Source organism: Saccostrea cucullata, unplaced genomic scaffold (genome assembly GCF_032062105.1).
Source record: "Saccostrea cucullata isolate Sc308-1 unplaced genomic scaffold, CSIRO_AGI_Scuc_v1 ctg93, whole genome shotgun sequence".
In the NCBI taxonomy this organism is placed as follows: Eukaryota; Metazoa; Mollusca; class Bivalvia; order Ostreida; family Ostreidae; genus Saccostrea; species Saccostrea cuccullata.
The window spans coordinates 90,016-112,655 of NW_026935164.1; the positions used below are offsets into that span (position 1 = coordinate 90,016).

The window sequence follows — 22,640 nt, forward strand, 5'->3', positions numbered from 1 at the left end:
TTCACGGGGTTCATTTTCTCTCAAAAATTCTACTGTATGGGCTGAAATATGCAGACATTCTTTAAAAAATACTGTATTTGTACTTCATATGTTCCTTCCTCTCCTGTTTTAAATAATAATAAAATAAATGTCACATATTTTAAAAAAGAAAAATATATTGATTTTTGGCAGAAAGCGTATTTTCGAACAAATCATACATCTTCATTGATTTATGTTACATTAACAGTGTTTTTTTTTTTAACGAAAAATGTTGTTAATAAATTGCAATGAAAAATGAAATCAGGAAGCATATACGAATTGTTTATGTTAGACTTGTTATTATCATTATGTCGAACGAGACTTTCTTAAGGGTTCATATTTTTTTAAAGTTCGTTTTGTAACAAACAAGAAGGTTAATTAAACTGTGTTACAGAATTAATTTGAAGATCTTCATTATAATGATTTTGTTTATACACCCACCATCTGTTGTAATTGTAAACAGCTCAGTCTTCTTTTAGAACAAGACTTAATAATGACATGATAAATCACTTCGTGAAACCAATATTTGATAAGAGAATCGATTTTTTTAAAGAAACATACTTAAATACAATGGGTCTGAAATCAATTTTGCAGAAGGTCTTATAGGAATAAATTACGTACCTGTTCGGAAATTTATTATAATATCCAAAAAGAAAACCGTGTCTGATATACAATTGAATGCGATCCATTCAGCGGTGAGATCATTGTTGAAGAATGATATGGCTACTGGTAAGATTATAAGGTTTGCAAGTAGAAGCACCAGCATGAATAGATCCCAATAAAACCTGTTGAATATAAATAATCGTATTCAGAAAACAGTAAAAATTAGTAATTGCAATGTGCTTGGAATCATAGTTCAGAATGCATTTTTTAAAAGGATATGAATGTGTACATAAGTAAAAGGTCAAGATAATGAACAATGATCAACTTTGAAAAAAATATAACTAATAGAAATTTGTGAAGAGAGCATAAAACATAAACCCCTGGAAGTTCCAAAGGTGGATTAAGGTGCTAAGAAAGAGCAAGGATACCCTTTTTGTCCGGTGATATGTACCAGCCGTGAACCTTTTGAATTGATATGATACATCGCGTAGTCAAATCTAACCTAACATTTAGTATGAAACAATTCAGCCAGAACCCCATGATAGGTTATGTTTATATATCAAGGCCATTATAACGACCATAGAATTAACGGAATGCTGACAATGAACGAGGTAGTTGATATCCCTGTAATATCAACTTATCAGTGAGTAGCATACCTCGCTTCAAAACTCGAACTTACTCAGAGCACGCTCTTGAGTAGCAAATAAGTTGGGAGGCATAAGCACCATAAGCTGGGGATGGTGGAATATTACTTTAAATAAGGAAAGTTGACAATAAAAATAGTGAAAAATGTTGAAGAAAACAGTGATCGATCTCATAAGAACATCAAACAACACAAATTAAGAAAGAGCTGTATTTATTTTGAATATTGGTAAGCCCCGTCTTTCCATTACAATACAAAAATTGTTTCCCTTTCTAGGTAACCTTATTCAAATGGTCAAGTAAGCTGATCAAAGTTTGTCTGTTTTTTAGTTAACCTTAAACATATCTCAACCAACTTCAACTAAATAAGACAATGCATATAAAGAAAGTTTCTCTAAATTAAAAATAAAAGGTCACATATCATTCCAAAAGGATTTTAATCAAGAAAGAGCGAGATCATTTCAAATCCATCATAAGAATCATTAGAGCAGAGCAAATGAAACTTATGCGTAAGATTCTTTATTACTCATATTCAATTAGACTCAGTAGGGTCTAGTCTACGGAATAAGATTTAACATCAGAATACAAGAAAAACATGGATACATAAGACCTGGGATATTCCTATTCCTGTCTATAAAAATCAAATTCTATGTGCACCAAAATTAACATAGTAAATTCATATAAAGGCAAGAAAATATAACAAGCAAAACTTTTTCGCATGAAATATTTTATATGGTAAATACAAATATGTGGTTTTCTCCGAGTTTGGACCCAAGCAACAGGATTCAGGGTGTCTTTTCTTCCCTAGAGACTAAAACATCAAATACTAAGCCATGCAATATATCAAAGGTAGTGGCATGAAATAAAAGTAGATAACGAGCAATATATGTAAGCATATATCCTCATCATCTGCATATGGGGTTTATATCTATTAATTGATTCGAAATGCAAGAGCTTGCTCTAAGTACAACACGTTTTAAAACGATGAAAGATAATGACAAACAAGTTGAAAAAACAAGAATAAGATCAGTTTCGTATAAAGTCATCATTTCGCAAGTCCTATGGTCGATTATATGACCATATCAGCAAATACAATATACTAGTATGATGAAGTCAAATGCAGAAAGACGTTCAGTCATACAAATTGTAATGCCATTACATTATTTACACACGACTAATTTTTTTCCATTTTTGCCGATCATGTCAATGAGCACACGGCAGGTGTGACTGGTCGGCAGGGGATGCTCACTACTCCATGGCACCCGAACCAAACTATGATGTTTTAGATGTTTGCCCTGCTCCTGATTTACATTGGTGGAATGAACATGTGAGTTTGAGTACTGTTCGTTGTCTTCATATATGACACCACTAACAACTGTATCCCAAAGAGAGAAATAATGTCTTATTTTAAATAATTCAATGCATTTTCAATGACTTTATTTATCAAAGTCATTGAAAATGCTTTGAATTATACAAGAAATAAATAACTTCGATGGTCTAAACCTCAATCTCAGTCCCCAAGATGCAGACAATTCTCTCAGACTTTTGTTCAGACTTGTCAGAAGAAAATTTAAACGATATACACGTCTAAGACTAATAAGCAAAAGAAAAAAAACGAGATTAATTTTGAATCAGCCTTTGAAATGTAATATCTATCCATTACACACCTTACATTTCCTCAATTTAATGCAATCTCGGTGATAAATTGTCAGATATTTATTCAAGGATTTTGATTTTACTCTCTTGGATTTTTAAATTATTAAAACCCACACTTTTAGTTATTTCATGAAATATGCGTTTGATCATCAAGGATGCATTCACAATTTCTTAGTGTAGTTAAATTCATGTACGTAAAAGTTTATATTATACTGATGAAATTTGAAGTTATAAAAGATAAATGCTTTTCGCTTTTTTCTTTCTTTTTGCTGCTGTACCGGATAAGGATAAAACGGTTTAGCAATATACATGTCTGTTCATCGAAACAGAACTAACGTTAATTTTGTTCGTCCATATTATGTTCTCTTGACTTATACATTAATTTCGAAGCTACGTTTCTCATCAAATTGTACATGTCCTCTACACTTTCCCTTGATGACAAGGTACTATATAAGAATGGAACGGATATCCCTGTAATCTTATAAAATTAATAAAGGGACAAGGAAATTAGGAAAATTCCAATTAAAACACCATTAGATTTCATTTCGCGGTAGACGCAACAGGATATCTGGTTCTGTGATTAATTCGCCCCTCTAATTTAATTTTCCTCCCTATCACTCGTTTATAATTTCGGTGACAGATTGAAAAACTAATGATTCCAACCAAATATGTACGAAATATCCGGAAATCAAGCTCGACTCTTGATACATGTAGAAATCACGGTCAATATACACGACTTTAATATCGGATAAAACATTCAACTGCCGCTGATCACGTGATTAATTCTAGCCTGATCCGTCATATGGTAAGTATTCTTAGTATCATTCACAGTTCCTCTATGGTTGTACCCTTCACAAACATCCAAGTCATTGTGAGGTCCTCATACTCTATAAATCCGTCCGTACTAGATAGATTAGAATCTGTAAAGCTTATTGGGTGCAAAGAATTTTTGATCAGAAGAATCATACCTTCAACTCTTGTGATGCACACGGTCGTGGACCGTTGCAAAAACATGTAGCAAGAAAGCGGAATCTCGCGATTATTGATATCTTATACCATTCATTAAGGAGTTTCATACTGAATTATTCATGTTACAATGAAAGATCGATTTAATAAAATAGAAATTATGTCTAACTTGTAAATAAATTCCACATATATTTATCCATCTGCAAAACATGGAATTTTGAACATCTTCTATATCTCACTTAAAAATGAAATATTTATTATTTTTTTCGATCAAGGTTCAACATCCATATGATTACTTATTACAATTTTTTTCTGTATAACTTTTGATATTTTCATGGAATAATATAATTTATGAAAAAAAAAATTAAAACATTATTTCATAACACCTCGCTTGGTAAAATTTGAGTAATATTGAAATGGTAATAATATTTCTCTAGTTTTTTTTAATTATATGCATTGCCAAGTTAAGTTTAATATTTTCAATCATGAGTCCTTTTGCCCATAGACTTATTGAGGAAATACACAGAAATTGATCCCCTGTTCCATATTTTGGGGGTACAGCGCTTGTCTTTTGAAAAATCTACGTAAATAAAAGACGCAATCGAAGAATGTTCTGCACTTTCATGCAAGGGTTCATGGAACTCTATCATATGTGAAAACTAAAGCATGCCCGTAATGTTCAAATAAACATCGCTCTTTGAGATAACCCGGGTTCTGACGGGAATCATAAAACAATCGGCTGACACTTCGTCAGCAGGGGGAGATTTAAATTGTTTATACAATAAATAAAACTACTTTTTTTTGCTTTCCCCCTCTAATATAAAGTACAGCTAATTGTGATGGCATAGGTATTGATTATTTGGCCAATATGAAGGCTTTTCAGGAAATTGAACTAACTAGAATGCAATCAATGCATACTGGTGCTTTTTTTCCTTTGCTTCCTTTTTATTGAAAGGGGTACTTTTGGTATATTTCAATAACTGTCAGTTATAAACTGTTTATGCATTTGCTTCATTAAAAAACCTCAAGTACGAAATTGTAAAAATGTGTTTAAGTGAAATGAAATATATAATGATAACGAACAGTACTCAACCTCAAAAGTCCACCAAACAATGTAAATAACGACTAAAGTAAACATGGACCTCCAAAACATCAGAAGTTGGATCAGGTGTCATATGCAGGGAGGAGTAAACATCCCCTGCCGACCGAGCACACACGCCGTATGCTAATTGACATGATCGGTAAAAACAAAACAAAAATCCTTCTTTCTCCTCTCTTCTCTCTCTCTCTCTCTCTCCCTCTCACACACATAAGAAATTTACAGAAAATGTAATTATATATTGTAAAACTATGTATTAGAATCTGTAAATAAAAAAATAGAAGGCAATTTAGTGAGTAAATAATGGTTCAACGATAGTGCAAAGAACGTCATTCAGTATTTGACTTAATGATATATTGTATTTGCTGAGGTATGTATTGTATCGACCATGGAACTTACAAAATGACCACTTTAAACGAGACTGCTGGAATTTTAGTTTGATCTACTTGTTTGCCAATAGCACCTAGTTTTTGAAACGTTGTGTGCAGGTGTTAAGGGTATACTGCTGCATAAGGGAAATGGACGAATGAAAAGTTAAAGACATCGTTTATCAAACTTCGTTGTTAGATTACCGGTACCATTAACGTCTTTTTCTCGTAAAATATCTAAATATGATACAGATGTGTCAGACTCTGTGTTATCTTTTATTTTAAGCTCACTGAGATATATTGAGTCCACATAGGAATAGAAATAACTATTGTTAATTGACAATATATCGTTGATATATATCTAAATGTTGATTTGAATGTCACAGCAAGTTTCACGTAAAGGATTTTGAACAAATTTTGCTTCATACGACATAAATTACAAAAATATGCTTTTAACGGGGCGCAATAGGTACACACGGGGATTCCAACAGGTTGTTGAAAGACCTCAACCCAGGCTCATGAAACAGGTGTAGACATAAGTCAAATTTTGATCGCCTGTAAAATGCATATTAAATACAAAATTAATCTCTTTTTTTTTTTTAAAGAACAGCACTTTTGTGAATCAATATTGAAACTTATTTTTAATTTTTGATCCGCTTAACTTCACTGATAGAAAAACCTAGTTGAATAGTGTACCTAGTAAAGCGTTCTTCATGATTAGTAATCACTCTGTTTACTAGCTAAGATAGTGGAAAGTGGAGTAGTGGTCGTAAAGATACTTAGATACCTAGTGAATGTTACTTATAAACTCTAGATTTACTAGTGTTGTGTAGTAAAAATACCCAATACCTAGTAAAACTACTTTTGAGGTAGTGATTGTATGGACAGTAAATTTACTAGTCTTCTTAGTGACTTTCACTTGTTATTTTTTTTCAGTGTTCCACAACATTTTAGTACATGGATATTTTGACTCAAGTTTAAAATGCTTCATGATCTTTGTACCTGGTCTCCAAAAACCAGATAAATTTTGTCAATCAGAAACTCGAGCATCTTCTTAATATCAACTTCAGAGTACTTGTGTGTACAAGTGTGTGAAAGGAGTTAAAGTGACTACAAATAAAGGACTGCATCCCTTAGCAAAGCCATCTTTTTTTTTTAACTTGATATATAGCTAACTTCTTCACAAAACATTCTTTTCTGACAAATATACATAGATACATGTGTTTATAACGTCAATGTAGATTATAAAACACATTTTTCAAATCGTATTAAACTAAAGAAGACCAGAGCAATGCTCTATTCACTGCTGCCTTATGTCTTGTTTAAACTGATTCTAACTTACACTTTGAATTGATCAAGGGAGATAATGTGTTTTGATTTTAAATGACAATGCCATTAATAGGTATGTTATAAATTAGTAGAGATTACAGGGTTTCTTTGTTTCTGTCCGTCCTTCTGTCTATTTGTACGTTGTTCTGTCTGTCTCTGTGTCAGTCTGTCCCGCAGCTTTTTTCTTAACGTTTGTAGATCTTTAGGGCGTTCAGATTTTAGAACGCAGTTCGCAGTTCGCTATTCGCAATTCAAAAGTGAATTGCGTTCTAGAACGCAGTTCGCAATTCAAAATTTAAACATAAGCTGTGTGGTCTGAAATTTTGGGGGTGGGGTACTAGGGGCCAGATATCACTTCTATGAAAAAATGGTGATGGTACCATCTCTAGTTTCCGAGATATGGTCCTCTAGTTTTTAGCCCTACTATATAATACTAAACGAATAAACATCGGGCTCGGGGACATCGAAGTCCCCTACCCTGGGGTCTGAAATTTTGGGGTTAGGGTACTAGGGGCCAGATATCACTTCTATGAAAAAATGGTGATGGTAACCATCTCTAGTGTCCGAGATATGGTCCTCTAGTTTTTAGCCCTACTATATAATATTAAACGAATAAACATCGGGCTCGGGGACATCGAAGTCCCCTACCCTGGGGTCTGAAATTTTGGGGGTGGGGTACTAGGGGCCAGATATCACTTCTATGAAAAAATGGTGATGGTACCACCTCTAGTTTCCGAGATATGGTCCTCTAGTTTTTAGCCCTACTATATAATACTAAACGAATAAACATCGGGCTCGGGGACATCGAAGTCCCCTACCCTGGGGTCTGAAATTTTGGGGGTGGGGTACTAGGGGCCAGATATCACTTCTATGAAAAAATGGTGATGGTACCATTTCTAGTGTCCGAGATATGGTCCTCTAGTTTTTAGCCCTACTATATAATATTAAACGAATAAACATCGGGCTCGGGGACATCGAAGTCCCCTACCCTGGGGTCTGAAATTTTGGGGGTGGGGTACTAGGGGCCAGATATCACTTCTATGAAAAAATGGTGATGGTACCATCTCTAGTGTCCGAGATATGGTCCTCTAGTTTTTAGCCCTACTATATAATATGAAACGAATAAACATCGGGCTCGGGGACATCGAAGTCCCCTACCCTGGGGTCTGAAATTTTGGGGGTGGGGTACTAGGGGCCAGATATTACTTCTATGAAAAAATGGTGATGGTACCACCTCTAGTTTCCGAGATATGGTCCTCTAGTTTTTAGCCCTACTATATAATACTAAACGAATAAACATCGGGTTCGGGGACATCGAAGTCCCCTACCCTGGGGTCTGAAATTTTGGGGGTGGGGTACTAGGGGCCAGATATCACTTCTATGAAAAAATGGTGATGGTACCATCTCTAGTTTCCGAGATATGGTCCTCTAGTTTTTAGCCCTACTATATAATATTAAACGAATAAACATCGGGCTCGGGGACATCGAAGTCCCCTACCCTGGGGTCTGAAATTTTGGAGGTGGGGTACTAGGGGCCAGATATCACTTCTATGAAAAAATGGTGATGGTACCACCTCTAGTTTCCGAGATATGGTCCTCTAGTTTTTAGCCCTACTATATAATACTAAACGAATAAACATCGGGCTCGGGGACATCGAAGTCCCCTACCCTGGGGTCTGAAATTTTGGGGGTGGGGTACTAGGGGCCAGATATCACTTCTATGAAAAAATGGTGATGGTACCATCTCTTGTTTCCGAGATATGCACCTCTAGTTTTTAGCCCTACTATATAATACTAAACGAATAAACATCGGGCTCGGGGACATCGAAGTCCCCTACCCTGGGGTCTGAAATTTTTGAGGTGGGGTACTAGGGGCCAGATACCACTTCTATGAAAAAATGGTGATGGTACCATCTCTTGTTTCCGAGATATGCACCTCTAGTTTTTAGCCCTACTATATAATACTAAACGAATAAACATCGGGCTCGGGGACATCGAGGTCCCCTACCCTGGGGTCTGAAATTTTGAGGGTGGGGTTCTAGGGGCCAGATACCACTTCTATGAAAAAATGGTGATGGTACCATCTCTTGTTTCCGAGATATGCACCTCTAGTTTTTAGCCCTACTATATAATACTAAACGAATAAACATCGGGCTCGGGGACATCGAAGTCCCCTACCCTGGGGTCTGAAATTTTGGGGGTGGGGTACTAGGGGCCAGATATCACTTCTATGAAAAAATGGTGATGGTACCACCTCTAGTTTCCGAGATATGGTCCTCTAGTTTTTAGCCCTACTATATAATACTAAACGAATAAACATCGGGCTCGGGGACATCGAAGTCCCCTACCCTGGGGTCTGAAATTTTGGGGGTGGGGTACTAGGGGCCAGATATCACTTCTATGAAAAAATGGTGATGGTACCACCTCTAGTTTCCGAGATATGGTCCTCTAGTTTTTAGCCCTACTATATAATACTAAACGAATAAACATCGGGCTCGGGGATATCGAAGTCCCCTACCCTGGGATCTGAAATTTTGGGGGTGGGGTACTAGGGGCCAGATATCACTTCTATGAAAAAATGGTGATGGTACCATCTCTAGTTTCCGAGATATGGTCCTCTAGTTTTTAGCCCTACTATATAATATTAAACGAATAAACATCGGGCTCGGGGACATCGAAGTCCCCTACCCTGGGGTCTGAAATTTTGGGGGTGGGGTACTAGGGGCCAGATATCACTTCTATGAAAAAATGGTGATGGTACCATCTCTTGTTTCCGAGATATGCACCTCTAGTTTTTAGCCCTACTATATAATACTAAACGAATAAACATCGGGCTCGGGGACATCGAAGTCCCCTACCCTGGGGTCTGAAATTTTGGGGGTGGGGTACTAGGGGCCAGATACCACTTCTATGAAAAAATGGTGATGGTACCATCTCTTGTTTCCGAGATATGCACCTCTAGTTTTTAGCCCTACTATATAATACTAAACGAATAAACATCGGGCTCGGGGACATCGAGGTCCCCTACCCTGGGGTCTGAAATTTTGAGGGTGGGGTTCTAGGGGCCAGATACCACTTCTATGAAAAAATGGTGATGGTACCATCTCTTGTTTCCGAGATATGCACCTCTAGTTTTTAGCCCTACTATATAATACTAAACGAATAAACATCGGGCTCGGGGACATCGAGGTCCCCTACCCTGGGGTCTGAAATTTTGGGGGTGGGGTACTAGGGGCCAGATATCACTTCTATGAAAAAATGGTGATGGTACCATCTCTTGTTTCCGAGATATGCACCTCTAGTTTTTAGCCCTACTATATAATACTAAACGAATAAACATCGGGCTCGGGGACATCGAAGTCCCCTACCCTGGGGTCTGAAATTTTGGGGGTGGGGTACTAGGGGCCAGATATCACTTCTATGAAAAAATGGTGATGGTACCACCTCTAGTTTCCGAGATATGGTGCTCTAGTTTTTAGCCCTACTGTATAATACTAAACGAATAAACATCGGGCTCGGGGACATCGAAGTCCCCTACCCTGGGGTCTGAAATTTTGGGGGTGGGGTATTAGGGGCCAGATATCACTTCTATGAAAAAATGGTGATGGTACCATCTCTAGTGTCCGAGATATGGTCCTCTAGTTTTTAGCCCTACTATATAATATTAAACGAATAAACATCGGGCTCGGGGACATCGAAGTCCCCTACCCTGGGGTCTGAAATTTTGGGGGTGGGGTACTAGGGGCCAGATATCACTTCTATGAAAAAATAGTGATGGTACCATCTCTAGTTTTTAGCCCTACTATATAATATTAAACGAATAAACATCGGGCTCGGGGAGATATGGTCCTCTAGTTTTTAGCCCTACTATATAATACTAAACGAATAAACATCGGGCTCGGGGACATCGAAGTCCCCAACCCTGGGATCTGAAATTTTGGGGGTGGGGTACTAGGGGCCAGATACCACGTCTATGAAAAAATGGTGATGGTACCATCTCTAGTTTCCGAGATATGGACCTCTAGTTTTTAGCCCTACTATATAATACTATACGAATAAACATCGGGCTCGGGGACATCGAAGTCCCCTACCCTGGGGTCTGAAATTTTGGGGGTGGGGTACTAGGGGCCAGATATCACTTCTATGAAAAAATGGTGATGGTACCACCTCTAGTTTCCGAGATATGGTCCTCTAGTTTTTAGCCCTACTATATAATACTAAACGAATAAACATCGGGCTCGGGGACATCGAAGTCCCCTACCCTGGGGTCTGAAATTTTGGGGGTGGGGTACTAGGGGCCAGATATCACTTCTATGAAAAAATGGTGATGGTACCACCTCTAGTTTCCGAGATATGGTCCTCTAGTTTTTAGCCCTACTATATAATACTAAACGAATAAACATCGGGCTCGGGGACATCGAAGTCCCCTACCCTGGGGTCTGAAATTTTGGGGGTGGGGTACTAGGGGCCAGATATCACTTCTATGAAAAAATGGTGATGGTACCATCTCTAGTGTCCGAGATATGGTCCTCTAGTTTTTAGCCCTACTATATAATATTAAACGAATAAACATCGGGCTCGGGGACATCGAAGTCCCCTACCCTGGGGTCTGAAATTTTGGGGGTGGGGTACTAGGGGCCAGATATCACTTCTATGAAAAAATGGTGATGGTACCACCTCTAGTTTCCGAGATATGGTCCTCTAGTTTTTAGCCCTACTATATAATACTAAACGAATAAACATCGGGCTCGGGGACATCGAAGTCCCCTACACTGGGGTCTGAAATTTTGGGGGTGGGGTACTAGGGGCCAGATATCACTTCTATGAAAAAATGGTGATGGTACCACCTCTAGTTTCCGAGATATGGTGCTCTAGTTTTTAGCCCTACTGTATAATACTAAACGAATAAACATCGGGCTCGGGGACATCGAAGTCCCCTACCCTGGGGTCTGAAATTTTGGGGGTGGGGTATTAGGGGCCAGATATCACTTCTATGAAAAAATGGTGATGGTACCATCTCTAGTGTCCGAGATATGGTCCTCTAGTTTTTAGCCCTACTATATAATGTTAAACGAATAAACATCGGGCTCGGGGACATCGAAGTCCCCTACCCTGGGGTCTGAAATTTTGGGGGTGGGGTACTAGGGGCCAGATATCACTTCTATGAAAAAATGGTGATGGTACCACCTCTAGTTTCCGAGATATGGTCCTCTAGTTTTTAGCCCTACTATATAATATTAAACGAATAAACATCGGGCTCGGGGACATCGAAGTCCCCTACCCTGGGGTCTGATATTTTGGAGGTGGGGTACTAGGGGCCAGATATCACTTCTATGAAAAAATGGTGATGGTACCACCTCTAGTTTCCGAGATATGGTCCTCTAGTTTTTAGCCCTACTATATAATACTAAACGAATAAACATCGGGCTCGATATGTGGAATACATATTCTTCATTTCTATAAATAGCAGGCAAACCCTTTCTTGTCATTCGTCTCTTAGGGGAAAACCCCCTGGATTTTATACGAAACTATGTTTAGCTTACATATGTAATGCCTGTAAATAATTAATCGCATTATCTGTGTATTTACATCAGAAATTGGAAAAAAAAAAATTCGAGTTTATTTCCCGATTATTTTGATTTTTTTATTTCTATTTCAATAAATATAATATTAATCACTTCTGAAATTTCATTTCAACTTTAGTCATTTCGGAATTATATTTTTTTTTTACAAAAATATGTCAACTAAAATATAACAACTAAAAAACAGATTACATGTACATGTGTGTAATTTAGTAATTGGGGTTTTGGGGGTTTACCATTTTAATAAGAAACCAGCAATCAAAAAAAGGGGGGAGAGTTACAGAGGAAGAATTTAAAAATAATTAAAATGGAAGAGGATATCCAATATTTAGAGGATATCTATGGAAAGTTGTAAATATTTCATTATCAACTTTTGTTTGATATTACAGCAGAACTCGGTTATAACGAAGTCACATGGGCCTATGAAATTATTTCGCTATATCCATAATTCGTTATAACCGTATAAGAAAGTCATTAAATTCATATGGATGGGGATCCAAGATGACTTCGCTATATCCGTAAATTCGCTATATCCGTGTTCGTACTAGACGAGTTTTGCTGTATACTGATATTGCCCTTTCATGATGTTTATCCATAAATATAGTTGTGTATATAGACTTCACAGAAATGCAAAATACTCTTTTTTGTGGAGTCGATATATCTATGGATTGATTGTATGAAAGGACTACCCGGTACGTTTGTTAACTTCTTACCTAAGAAAAATAATTTGTATAAGCCATAAGTTTTCTCTTTCATCTTTTTATCCCCCTAAAGAAAGTTTTGAGGTGTATATACGAATTAACTTGTCCGTCTAGCTGCCTGTCCGTCTGTATATAGCTGTCTGGTTGCATGCGCAAACGGGTCCGGTCCACATATATCTTTTGATGAAACTTAAGAATTTACTTCTCCCTACAAAAATTGCTCATGACCTAAGGATGTGCCATGACCTTAACCTACGGTCATTTTGTCAAGTTCAAGGTCACTGGAAGAAACTTTTTCATAAATCGTGTCCGGCCCATATCTTAGGATACACTTAGTGAGTTCCCATTTTACACTAAGATTGCTTATGACCTGAGGGAGGTTGTGCCATGACTTGGCTTAAGTACATTTGTGCAAATTCAAGTTCAACTTTAAGAAAATGTTCATAATTATCTTTCCTATGCAAAAAACCTGAATTTTCCGCTTTACACAAAGATTGCTTATGACTTGACGGTGTGTCATGACCTTGATTCAAATTATTTTGTGCAAGTTCAATGTGACTAAAAGAAAAAGTGCATAATTTGTGGTCTAGTCCATATCCAACTTATGGATAAATTTGGTGGGTTTTTTCTTTTATACAAAGATTGCAAATGCCTTGAGGGTTTGACTTGATCTTTATTCAATGTTTTTTGTGCACGTTCAATGTCCTAGGAAGAAAATAGAAATATGTCCATAGGACATAAATGCCCCGCCGAAGGTATACCGGGGTATTAGTAAGGCAACATGAAAATTTGCATGAAATTTGTTCAGAATATCTTGAAAAGTGATGCAGTTGAATTACTTACATCAGTATGTATCAGCATATGAAGTTTCAGAAAAGTGGGGTCAAGGTCAAATGAAAGGTCATGGTCAAAAACTTGTGATACAGTTGAACAGCTCTCATCCGTATGTATCAGCATATAAAGTTTCAAAAACATTATGAATGGTTTCTTTAAAATTGACATGAACACAATTTGATAAAAATGAGGTCCAGGTCAAATGAAATGTCAAAGTCAAAATGTTGATGTAGTGAAATGCTTACATCAGTATGTATCTGCATATTAAGTTTGACACTAATTTTGGAAAAGTGAGGTCAAAGGAAAAGTCAAGGTCAAAATTGTTGATGCAGTTGAATAGTTCTCATCAGTATATGAAATTTGATAAAATATCTTGGATGGTTTCTTTAAAACTGAGTTTAACACTAATATAAGAAAAGTGTGGTCAAAGTTCAAAGGAAAGGTCAAGGTTAAAAATGTTGATGCGTTGAATAGCTTTTATTAGTATGTATCAGTATATGAAGTTTGATAAAAATTCTTGGATGGTTTTTTTTTATACTTAGCTAAACACTAATTTAAGAAAAGTGTGGTAAAGGTCAAGGAATGGTCAAGATGAAAAAGTTTGATGCAGTTGCATAGCTCTCATCAGTATGTATCAACATGTGAAGTTTGATAAAACCACGTTGAATGGTATGTTTAAAACTAACAAAACACTCATTTAAGAAAAGTGAGGTCAAGGTCAAAGGAAAGGACAAGGTCTAAAATGTTGATACAATTGAAAAGCTCCGATCATTAGGTATCAGTACATGAAGTTTGAAAAAAAAAATCTTGGATGGTTTCTTTAAAACTGAGCTAAACACCAATTTAAGACAAGCTAATTCAGAGAATTCAGAGAATTTGTGTCCCCCGCTTAGGGAAAAGTAAACAATGCGCAGTTCGGGGGGGGGGGGGGGTCGGATCCCCTTGACTGAATTTGTAGAATTATTAAATGTATACATGTATACTGAAGCAAATAAAATATGCCAATATGGATATAAATATTTGATTGCTTATTCTTTATTATGTATATAGAAGATTCTTTTTATATGGAATATTTATCACACTGTAATGATGATTTTATGAGTTTGTACAAGCCAGACCTCATAAATTTTCATTTCACATGCTGAATACTATCATTTAGTTTGAAAAAAGTATTTCGAAAAAAAAATAAATTGGATCGTTCGGGTTGCGAACCCGGGCCATCTCACATGTGAAGCGAGAGACATACCACTAGACCACGGAACTGCGTTATAGTGACACAAATGATATGCAGAGATGAAGTCACATACATGTACATGTATATATTCACGTTCGATATTGTCATCATTTTACACAATGAATGGTGTCTAATTTAACCTGTGTTAATCAGTTCTAATTAAGGAATGACTCTAATTCTTGGCCAAATTATTCGATATAACCTGGTTTGGGTCAGTTTACGGCTTCGCAGATTATAAAAGAAGCGTAAACTGACCTCTACCAGGTTATACTCGAATAATTTGGCCAAGAATTAGAGTCATTCCTTATAATTTAATTTTAAAATAATTTAACAATGTGGATGTAAAATTGTGCTGCTTTTCATGAGTTCAAATTTGCCGCTCAATAATACATCCTTAGAACGGAAGTGGTGGGGAACAAGGGGAGGTAATAACTGATACACAGATGTAGCAGCCATAATGTTTGTTTACATGAGGTAAGATCGAGCTACTGTCTGACGTTAAAGGTATATTTATTAAATCTGGAATTTTCCATGAATCCCAAGGCCATGAAATGAGGGGATTGCATGGATACATATGATTCAGCTGGTTGTCAAGGGGGTGTGTCCCCATACCAAACCAGATTATTGAAAAATAATATGCATTCCTTTTTGGAAATCAACCAAAGAGAGAATAGAATACAAACAAAATTAAATTATTAGATGTAATAAGAATATAAAGTCCACCGAGAACCTGTTTTATACGTGATAACTCTCCTCATGCCCCAATGCTAAAAATAGCGACATGTAATACAATAAATACTAATAAAACAAACGGGACGGGACACTTTGAGAGGGGTAAGAGAGGTCCTAAGGAGTTTTTGTATAAAATTACATTGCAAAAGCTCAAAATTTTTTTGAAATATCGCCCGGAAGGGATAGTGTTTCATACAGGAAGAATGAATAAATTTACGACCTTGAACTTTGACCTTTTGACCTCAAAATCAATAGGGGTCTTCCTTAGGCCACAGGGGGTTGTTATGTAAAATTTCATTGCAAAAGCTCAAAGGGTTCTCGAGATATCGCGCGGAAACGAAAGTGTTATAACAGACAAAATTTGCGAATTTATGACCTTGACCTTGACCTTTGACCTCAAAATCAATAGGGTTCTTCTTTAGTTCATAGGGAGTTGCTATGCAAAATTTCATTGCGAAAGCTCAAAGGGTTCTCGAGATATCATGTGGAAACGAAAGCGTTACAGACAGACAGAAAGACGGACGGACGGACGGAGGACAGACCCAAATTAATATTCCCCACTTTTCAAACGGGGGACAAAAACGACAACAATGCTTATTTTTTTCAGCAATTTCAAAGTGCTTTACAACTGAAACATTGTATTTTTACTTATATATATGTTTCTTTTTGTACATGAAAAGATTTCAGATACATTTACTGTATACAAGGTTATTTTCGCCCCGTCTTATTTTCGCCTTTCACACTTGCAAACAATTTTGCCCCGTTTAAATTCGCCCAGTCATAGTTTTGTGTAAGAAATTGTACTGCATTCTTTGATTTCGCCCCGTTTTAAATTCGCCCAAATGAGGATAGTGCGAAAGGGGCGAAAATAATACGGGGGCGAAAATTTCCCTGTATACAGTATTCATATCGAAGACTATTTCAGAATATAATGATGTTCTTTAACCCAGTTTCGGTGAAAAATATCGCCTATCCTCTTAATTTCAAGAGATCAAGATTTCATGATTTACTTTTTAGCACTGGTATTAAATAAATGATCAATTATCATTGAATTGTTCTTTGTATTTAATAAATATTTTATGTCATCAATATTGAATTAAATGGTTTTAAAATGTAAGCAGGAATCAAGAGTTAGCGTGCGTAGTTCTTTTATTCCGTGGTATAGGAGGAGTTGTGGATAAGAGATGGGTACTCTTTAATATTATAGAAAAATGACACTGTCATTGTTTTGCCTCGGAAAACCAAAAATATGTGTCAAAACAAAAAGTAAAATAGGAGGCCACAATGGCAATATATAACAAAAATTCTGTGGAAGTCTCATTAAATATCATTTAGTGGTAAAAAAAAAAGAGGTGCGGAGAAGAAATAAGTACCCCAAAGCGTAACAGACGGACGTACAGACAGACGGACATCCCGATTACTACATACCCCCCCCCCACCCCCGCTTTTCAAGTGGGGTATAATAATACGTTGTTTACTTTAATTGAGTTTCCATTTTTACTCAACTGAGTTGAAAGCTCGAATGAGCTTTCCTGATAACCGTTGTCCGTCGTCTGTCTGTCCGTCTGCAAACTTTTCACATATTCGACTTCTTCTGAAGAACCACTGGACCAATTTTAGCCAAACTTGGTAGAGAGCATCCTTGTTTAAAGGGAACTTTAAATTATTGAAATAAAGGGCCAGGTCCCCTTGCAAGTGGGGATGATCACGAAAAGGCAAGAATAGGGTTCTGGAGACTCTAACCGAAGGTCAGAATAGTGGATAGAATTTGCATTGATTGTTTAAATCATTACCCTTGGTGGTAGGGGTTGGATAACGAAAACAAAAGAAGGGGTAAGGAACAGCATGGTTAAAATAACTCAGGTGTGTCATATGGAACTTGTACCCAACCCTCAAAATATAAGACCCCGGGGTAGGGGACTTCGATGTCCCCCAGCCATATCTCGGAAACTAGAGACGGTACCATTACCATTTTTTCATAGAAGTGGTAACTGACCCGTAGTACCCCACCCACAAAATTTCAGACCCCGGGGTAGGGGACTTCGATGTCTCCCAACCCGATGTTTATTCGTATAGTATTATATAGTAGGGCTAAAAACTGGAGGGCCATATCTCGGAAACTAGAGATGGTACCGTCACCATTTTTTTTCACAGAAGTGGTAACTGGCCCCTAGTACCCTACCCACAAAATTTCAGACCCCGGGGTAGGGGACTTCGATGTCCCCCAACCCGATGTTTATTCGTATAGTATTATATAGTAGGGATAAAAACTGGAGGGCCGTATTTCGGAAACTAGAGATGGTACCATCACCATTTTTTCACGGAAGTGGTAACTGGCCCCTAGTACCCTACCCACAAAATTTCAGACCCTGGGGTAGGGGACTTCGATGTCTCCCACCCCGATGTTTAGTCGTATAGTATTATATAGGAAGGCTAAAAACTGGAGGGCCATATCGGAAACTAGGGATAATACTATCATCATTTTTATAGAAGTGGTATCTGACCCCTAGTACCCTACCCACAAAATTTCAGACCCCGGGGTAGGGGACTTCGATGTCCCCCAACCCGATGTTTATTCGTATAGTATTATATAGTAGGGCTAAAAACTGGAGGGACATATCTCGGAAACTAGAGATGGTACCATCACCATTTTTTCACGGAAGTGGTAACTAACCCCTAGTACCCCACCCACAAAATTTCAGACCCCGGGGTAGGGGATTTCGATGTCCCCCAACCCGATGTTTATTCGTATAGTATTATATAGTAGGGATAAAAACTGGAGGGCCATATTTCGGAAACTAGAGATGGTACCATCACCATTTTTTCACGGAAGTGGTAACTAACCCCTAGTACCCCACCCACAAAATTTCAGACCACATAGCTTATGTTTAAATTTTGAATTGCGAACTGCGTTCTAGAACGCAATTCACTTTTGAATTGCGAATAGCGAACTGCGAACTGCGTTCTAAAATCTGAACGCCGATCTTTAGCTGATATTTTAGAATTTGACCTACCTTGATGAGTTTTAGATCAAGTTTGCATTTTTTTCCGCTTCAATGTTCTTTTAAAGAATAATGGCATTTTTAATTTTTAACGGGGACCAGTTAAAACTTGCTAGTACAATTCTCTCAGAATGATTGTTTTGTTTATTATTGTTCAACGTCCTTCTCGACAATTTTTTACTCATATGGAGACGCCAACATTTGCCGGAGGAGGACTGCAAATATATACTTATATGTTTACCCGTGTAATCAGGGTCATTGAGCAGTGGGGGATCTTTTTCGTGTCAACACTTACTGTACCTCGGTTTATACTGAATTGATTTTGTCTTCTCCAAAGGAACAAGTAAATAGTTTGTACTGATTGAGAGAACCGTATATACTTTATGGGCTTATATCTGTTATAGGAAACATTTCGTGGTTGTACACATCACATTCCTAGCATATCTTTGGCTTCTAGCATAAAAGTTAAATGCGCTTTTTTTCTTTTTTAAATTTTTGCAAATTTGCTTTATTCGTTTAATATCCAGCCAACAAATCATATCAAACGCATTCCATTTCTCTTCCTTTATAAATGGTTCACTTATTAGACTTCTAGTTAATAAAAACTCATCTTCAAACGTTAGAAAAACAGCTTTCATTAAGTCATTATTCAAGTTTACAAATGCACAAAAACACTGTAAACATTTAGCATATACATTTATACATGTTACAGCGATATGCAGGATCTGAATCCCTAAAATCCTCCTGAAAGCGTTATTTAATTCTTGCCATTTTACCTAAAATGTCGTAAATTTCATTATCAGAAACTTGACCTTCAGGCATACTGACTTTTGACGTCATTAAATGATATAAATGCTTAGTTTTTTTTTTAAGAAAGGGTTTCATAAATTTTATTATAGATGTAATTTTAAATTTATGCACTATCTAAAACGCAGAATTTACTCTTGAAAAAGATATCTGATAACAGGTCGCTTTGAAGTATAACACCAAAAAAAAAAAACGTGATTTTTGTGAATTCATGAAGTAGAGGTTTTCATTTATCCTTTCATGGACATTTTTCTTTATTCTAAATGGCAAAAACTGCAGGGATCGGAAACAAAATGATGAGACAAAGCGAAGAAATTGTTATGAGCAACAGATCTTCCTACGTTCTGTCTGAGACACAATATTATGTATTAATTATATGTTCGTTTAAATCATTTTTTTTTCTACCGTCATCCTTCTTTAATATTAAAGAAACAATCGCTTTGGTCTGAAATATGTCACTCAGATTGTAATTGCCAAACAAACCTTTATAACGACTATAAAACTGCTGAAACAAGTGCAGCATTAGTTGTCTATCCACTCGTACATGTACGTCGGATACAATTCTCTGAGATCGATAAATTATCAAGTTAATGTACAATCCTAATCAAAACAGCAAGTTTTTTAAAAATATTATTTCTTGATACTGCCAAGTCAGCGAGAAAAAGAAGACAAGCATATCTTAAATGGAACATCAACCTCTCTGCTTGATCAATCTAGAATAGCCGCAACGAGTTGATCATAATTTTGGTTAAATGTTATTTATTCAGTTCACCCTACCATCTATAAAAACATCAATAACATACACAACTACTATATATCCCCAGCTTCATCTGTGATTCTTATCTTGATATGAAATATTCCTAGCGCACAAAAATATTTTCAATATCTATTTTCAACTATAATTGCACATTGAAGTGAAAAAAATCTCAGAATGCATAAAAATAAAATAATGCATCGCTGGTGAAATAAAGGGGGACAGAGCAACTAATTTACTCTAAGAGGTAGGTAAATGTATTTTTAGTGATAGACATTTCATGGAAAAGGAGCGCTAGCGAATTCCGATCAATAAACAATCTTAGGTAATGAGGGTACTGATGATGGAGTAAACATAGAATATCACAAGTAAGAATTGAACATAAGCTATTCAGCTTATTACTTGGAGGTTTTCACAGACACATTGAATCTGTCTTTGCTTTATTCTTAAAGAATGATAGGGATTGAAAACAGAAAAAAATTACTTCAAGTTTTCAATCGACTTCTGTTTTTTCGATCAGGTTTTCTTTATGGGTTTGTAGATTATAGTCCGGTTATACTGATCGTAGTTTGTACCCTTATCAAGAAGAAAACCTAAATAAATCTCTTGTCGCTAAAATAAGGGCAATTTCTCATCGCAAACGCATTCTGATTTTCTCAATATCTTGTATCTTCTGAAACATTATTTCTGCTTTGGACAGCTTGATGGATTTGGTCAGAAGGGATAGGAATCATTCATCAGCCTTCTCCGCAACTCACCTCTTGGTCATTTCTTGGAATCAACCATTATTGCTTTGCAAGGGACGATTCTCGCCAATAATGGTTATCTAAGGAAAAGCTTGGACCATACCGATAATGCATCTTAATTTTAGCAATTTAACATCGTCTTCTATACTCGAGTAAATGCACAACCCGGGTGATTGCCGGAGATTGAGATGGTCCATTTGGTTTAAGAGGACGAACCGCCGTTCCAACAGCTCTCCAGATGTATAGAAGGATATAATATCGAAATAAGAACATTCGGAAATTGATTTCTGACATATGAGGCTGATTTTTTTATATCATGTTGGATTTGTACGAACAATTAGACTTTTCAATGTTTTGACAGACTCAAGCTTAAATAACTTTTAAATTCATTTATTTGTCAAATGTATGAGTGCAAAGAACTGTTTTTTTTTAAGTTTGATGTCAGATGAGTAAAAATTACAAGTATTTTTTTCCAACCAAACTGCGAACAATTAATGCACATTATTCTGCAAAAAAGCAAAGAACGAACTTGATAAAATTTGCAAATTTTATACAGTTTTTTATTTTCAAGTTTTAATTTATTTTCTATTTCGTTGTATTTAATTGCATCCCTTTTTTGCAGAACACTCAAGGTAACATCTTTCTCGACCAGGATACCAGTAACTGAGCAAGGACTTTGATTGGAATACTAGCTGGTGGACTGTTGTATGGTGTGGTTCATATTCACATGTGCATGTACTTAATGGGTTTGAAGGCTTTATACTTGTATATTGATTTGTCTATGACATAATACAACGATTACTAATGTCCATTTTGAAAAAAAAATTAATGAATTGCTACCCAATACAGATGCAAACGAATGATATAAAGTTTGCACTTATAACTTTTTAATATCTTCAGGATTTTTTCTTTCTCTAAATTAAGTCTCTCTCCTCTTAAACGAAAATCAACAATAATGTCAAGATTGCTTTTAAATAAGTTTTTGCACGATTTTCTTTGGATTTGAGTATATTTTCTAATTGCTTTTCACATATCATTTCAAGCCATTGGCCTATTTTAACAGAGTACCTTTTTGAAACTGAACCCAAGTTTTTAAAATTAAATTTTAATAGAAACTATTGCCCTGTCACAGAAAAAAGAAAATACATGTTTATTGGATTTGAGAAACTCTCTTTATGATCATCAGAAGATACTAAGAGATCTTACATGTAATTTTGTATACCTGAAATGGATATTAATATATCATTCACAACACCATTTCATGAATAAAAATGCAACAGATTTCAGATGGGACACATATGGAAAGCAAAGGCAGGAGCACTGATTTTTTTTAAATTTCGGTTTCATGAGAACTGTCCTTACGAAACATCCTAAAATACCACAGCTTGCTAATACACGTTAAAAGTTAAAAAAAAAAATATGTAGAAGACACTCTAGCTTAAAGTACTCAATTCCAAAACACACACAGGTAGCTCATATCATGCCTCTTTGCATTCAAGCCTTAATACCATAATTATATTGATTGTTTGTATTTTGTTTTCGTCCCTTTCGAGAAAACTTGAATCTA

The 22,640-nt window shown here is 36.3% G+C and overlaps 1 protein-coding gene across 6 annotated transcripts in view; it reads right to left on the reverse strand.

Annotated features, from left to right (window-relative positions):
• Positions 1 to 22,640, reverse strand: part of LOC134242050 (potassium/sodium hyperpolarization-activated cyclic nucleotide-gated channel 3-like) — a 104,515-nt gene that overhangs the window by 13,950 nt on the left and 67,925 nt on the right. For all 6 annotated transcript variants that reach the window (XM_062724061.1, XM_062724064.1, XM_062724063.1 and 3 more), the window contains exon 3: positions 640 to 803. In XM_062724061.1, coding sequence (XP_062580045.1) covers positions 640 to 803 — 164 coding nt within the window. The remainder of the gene's footprint in view (positions 1 to 639; positions 804 to 22,640) is intronic.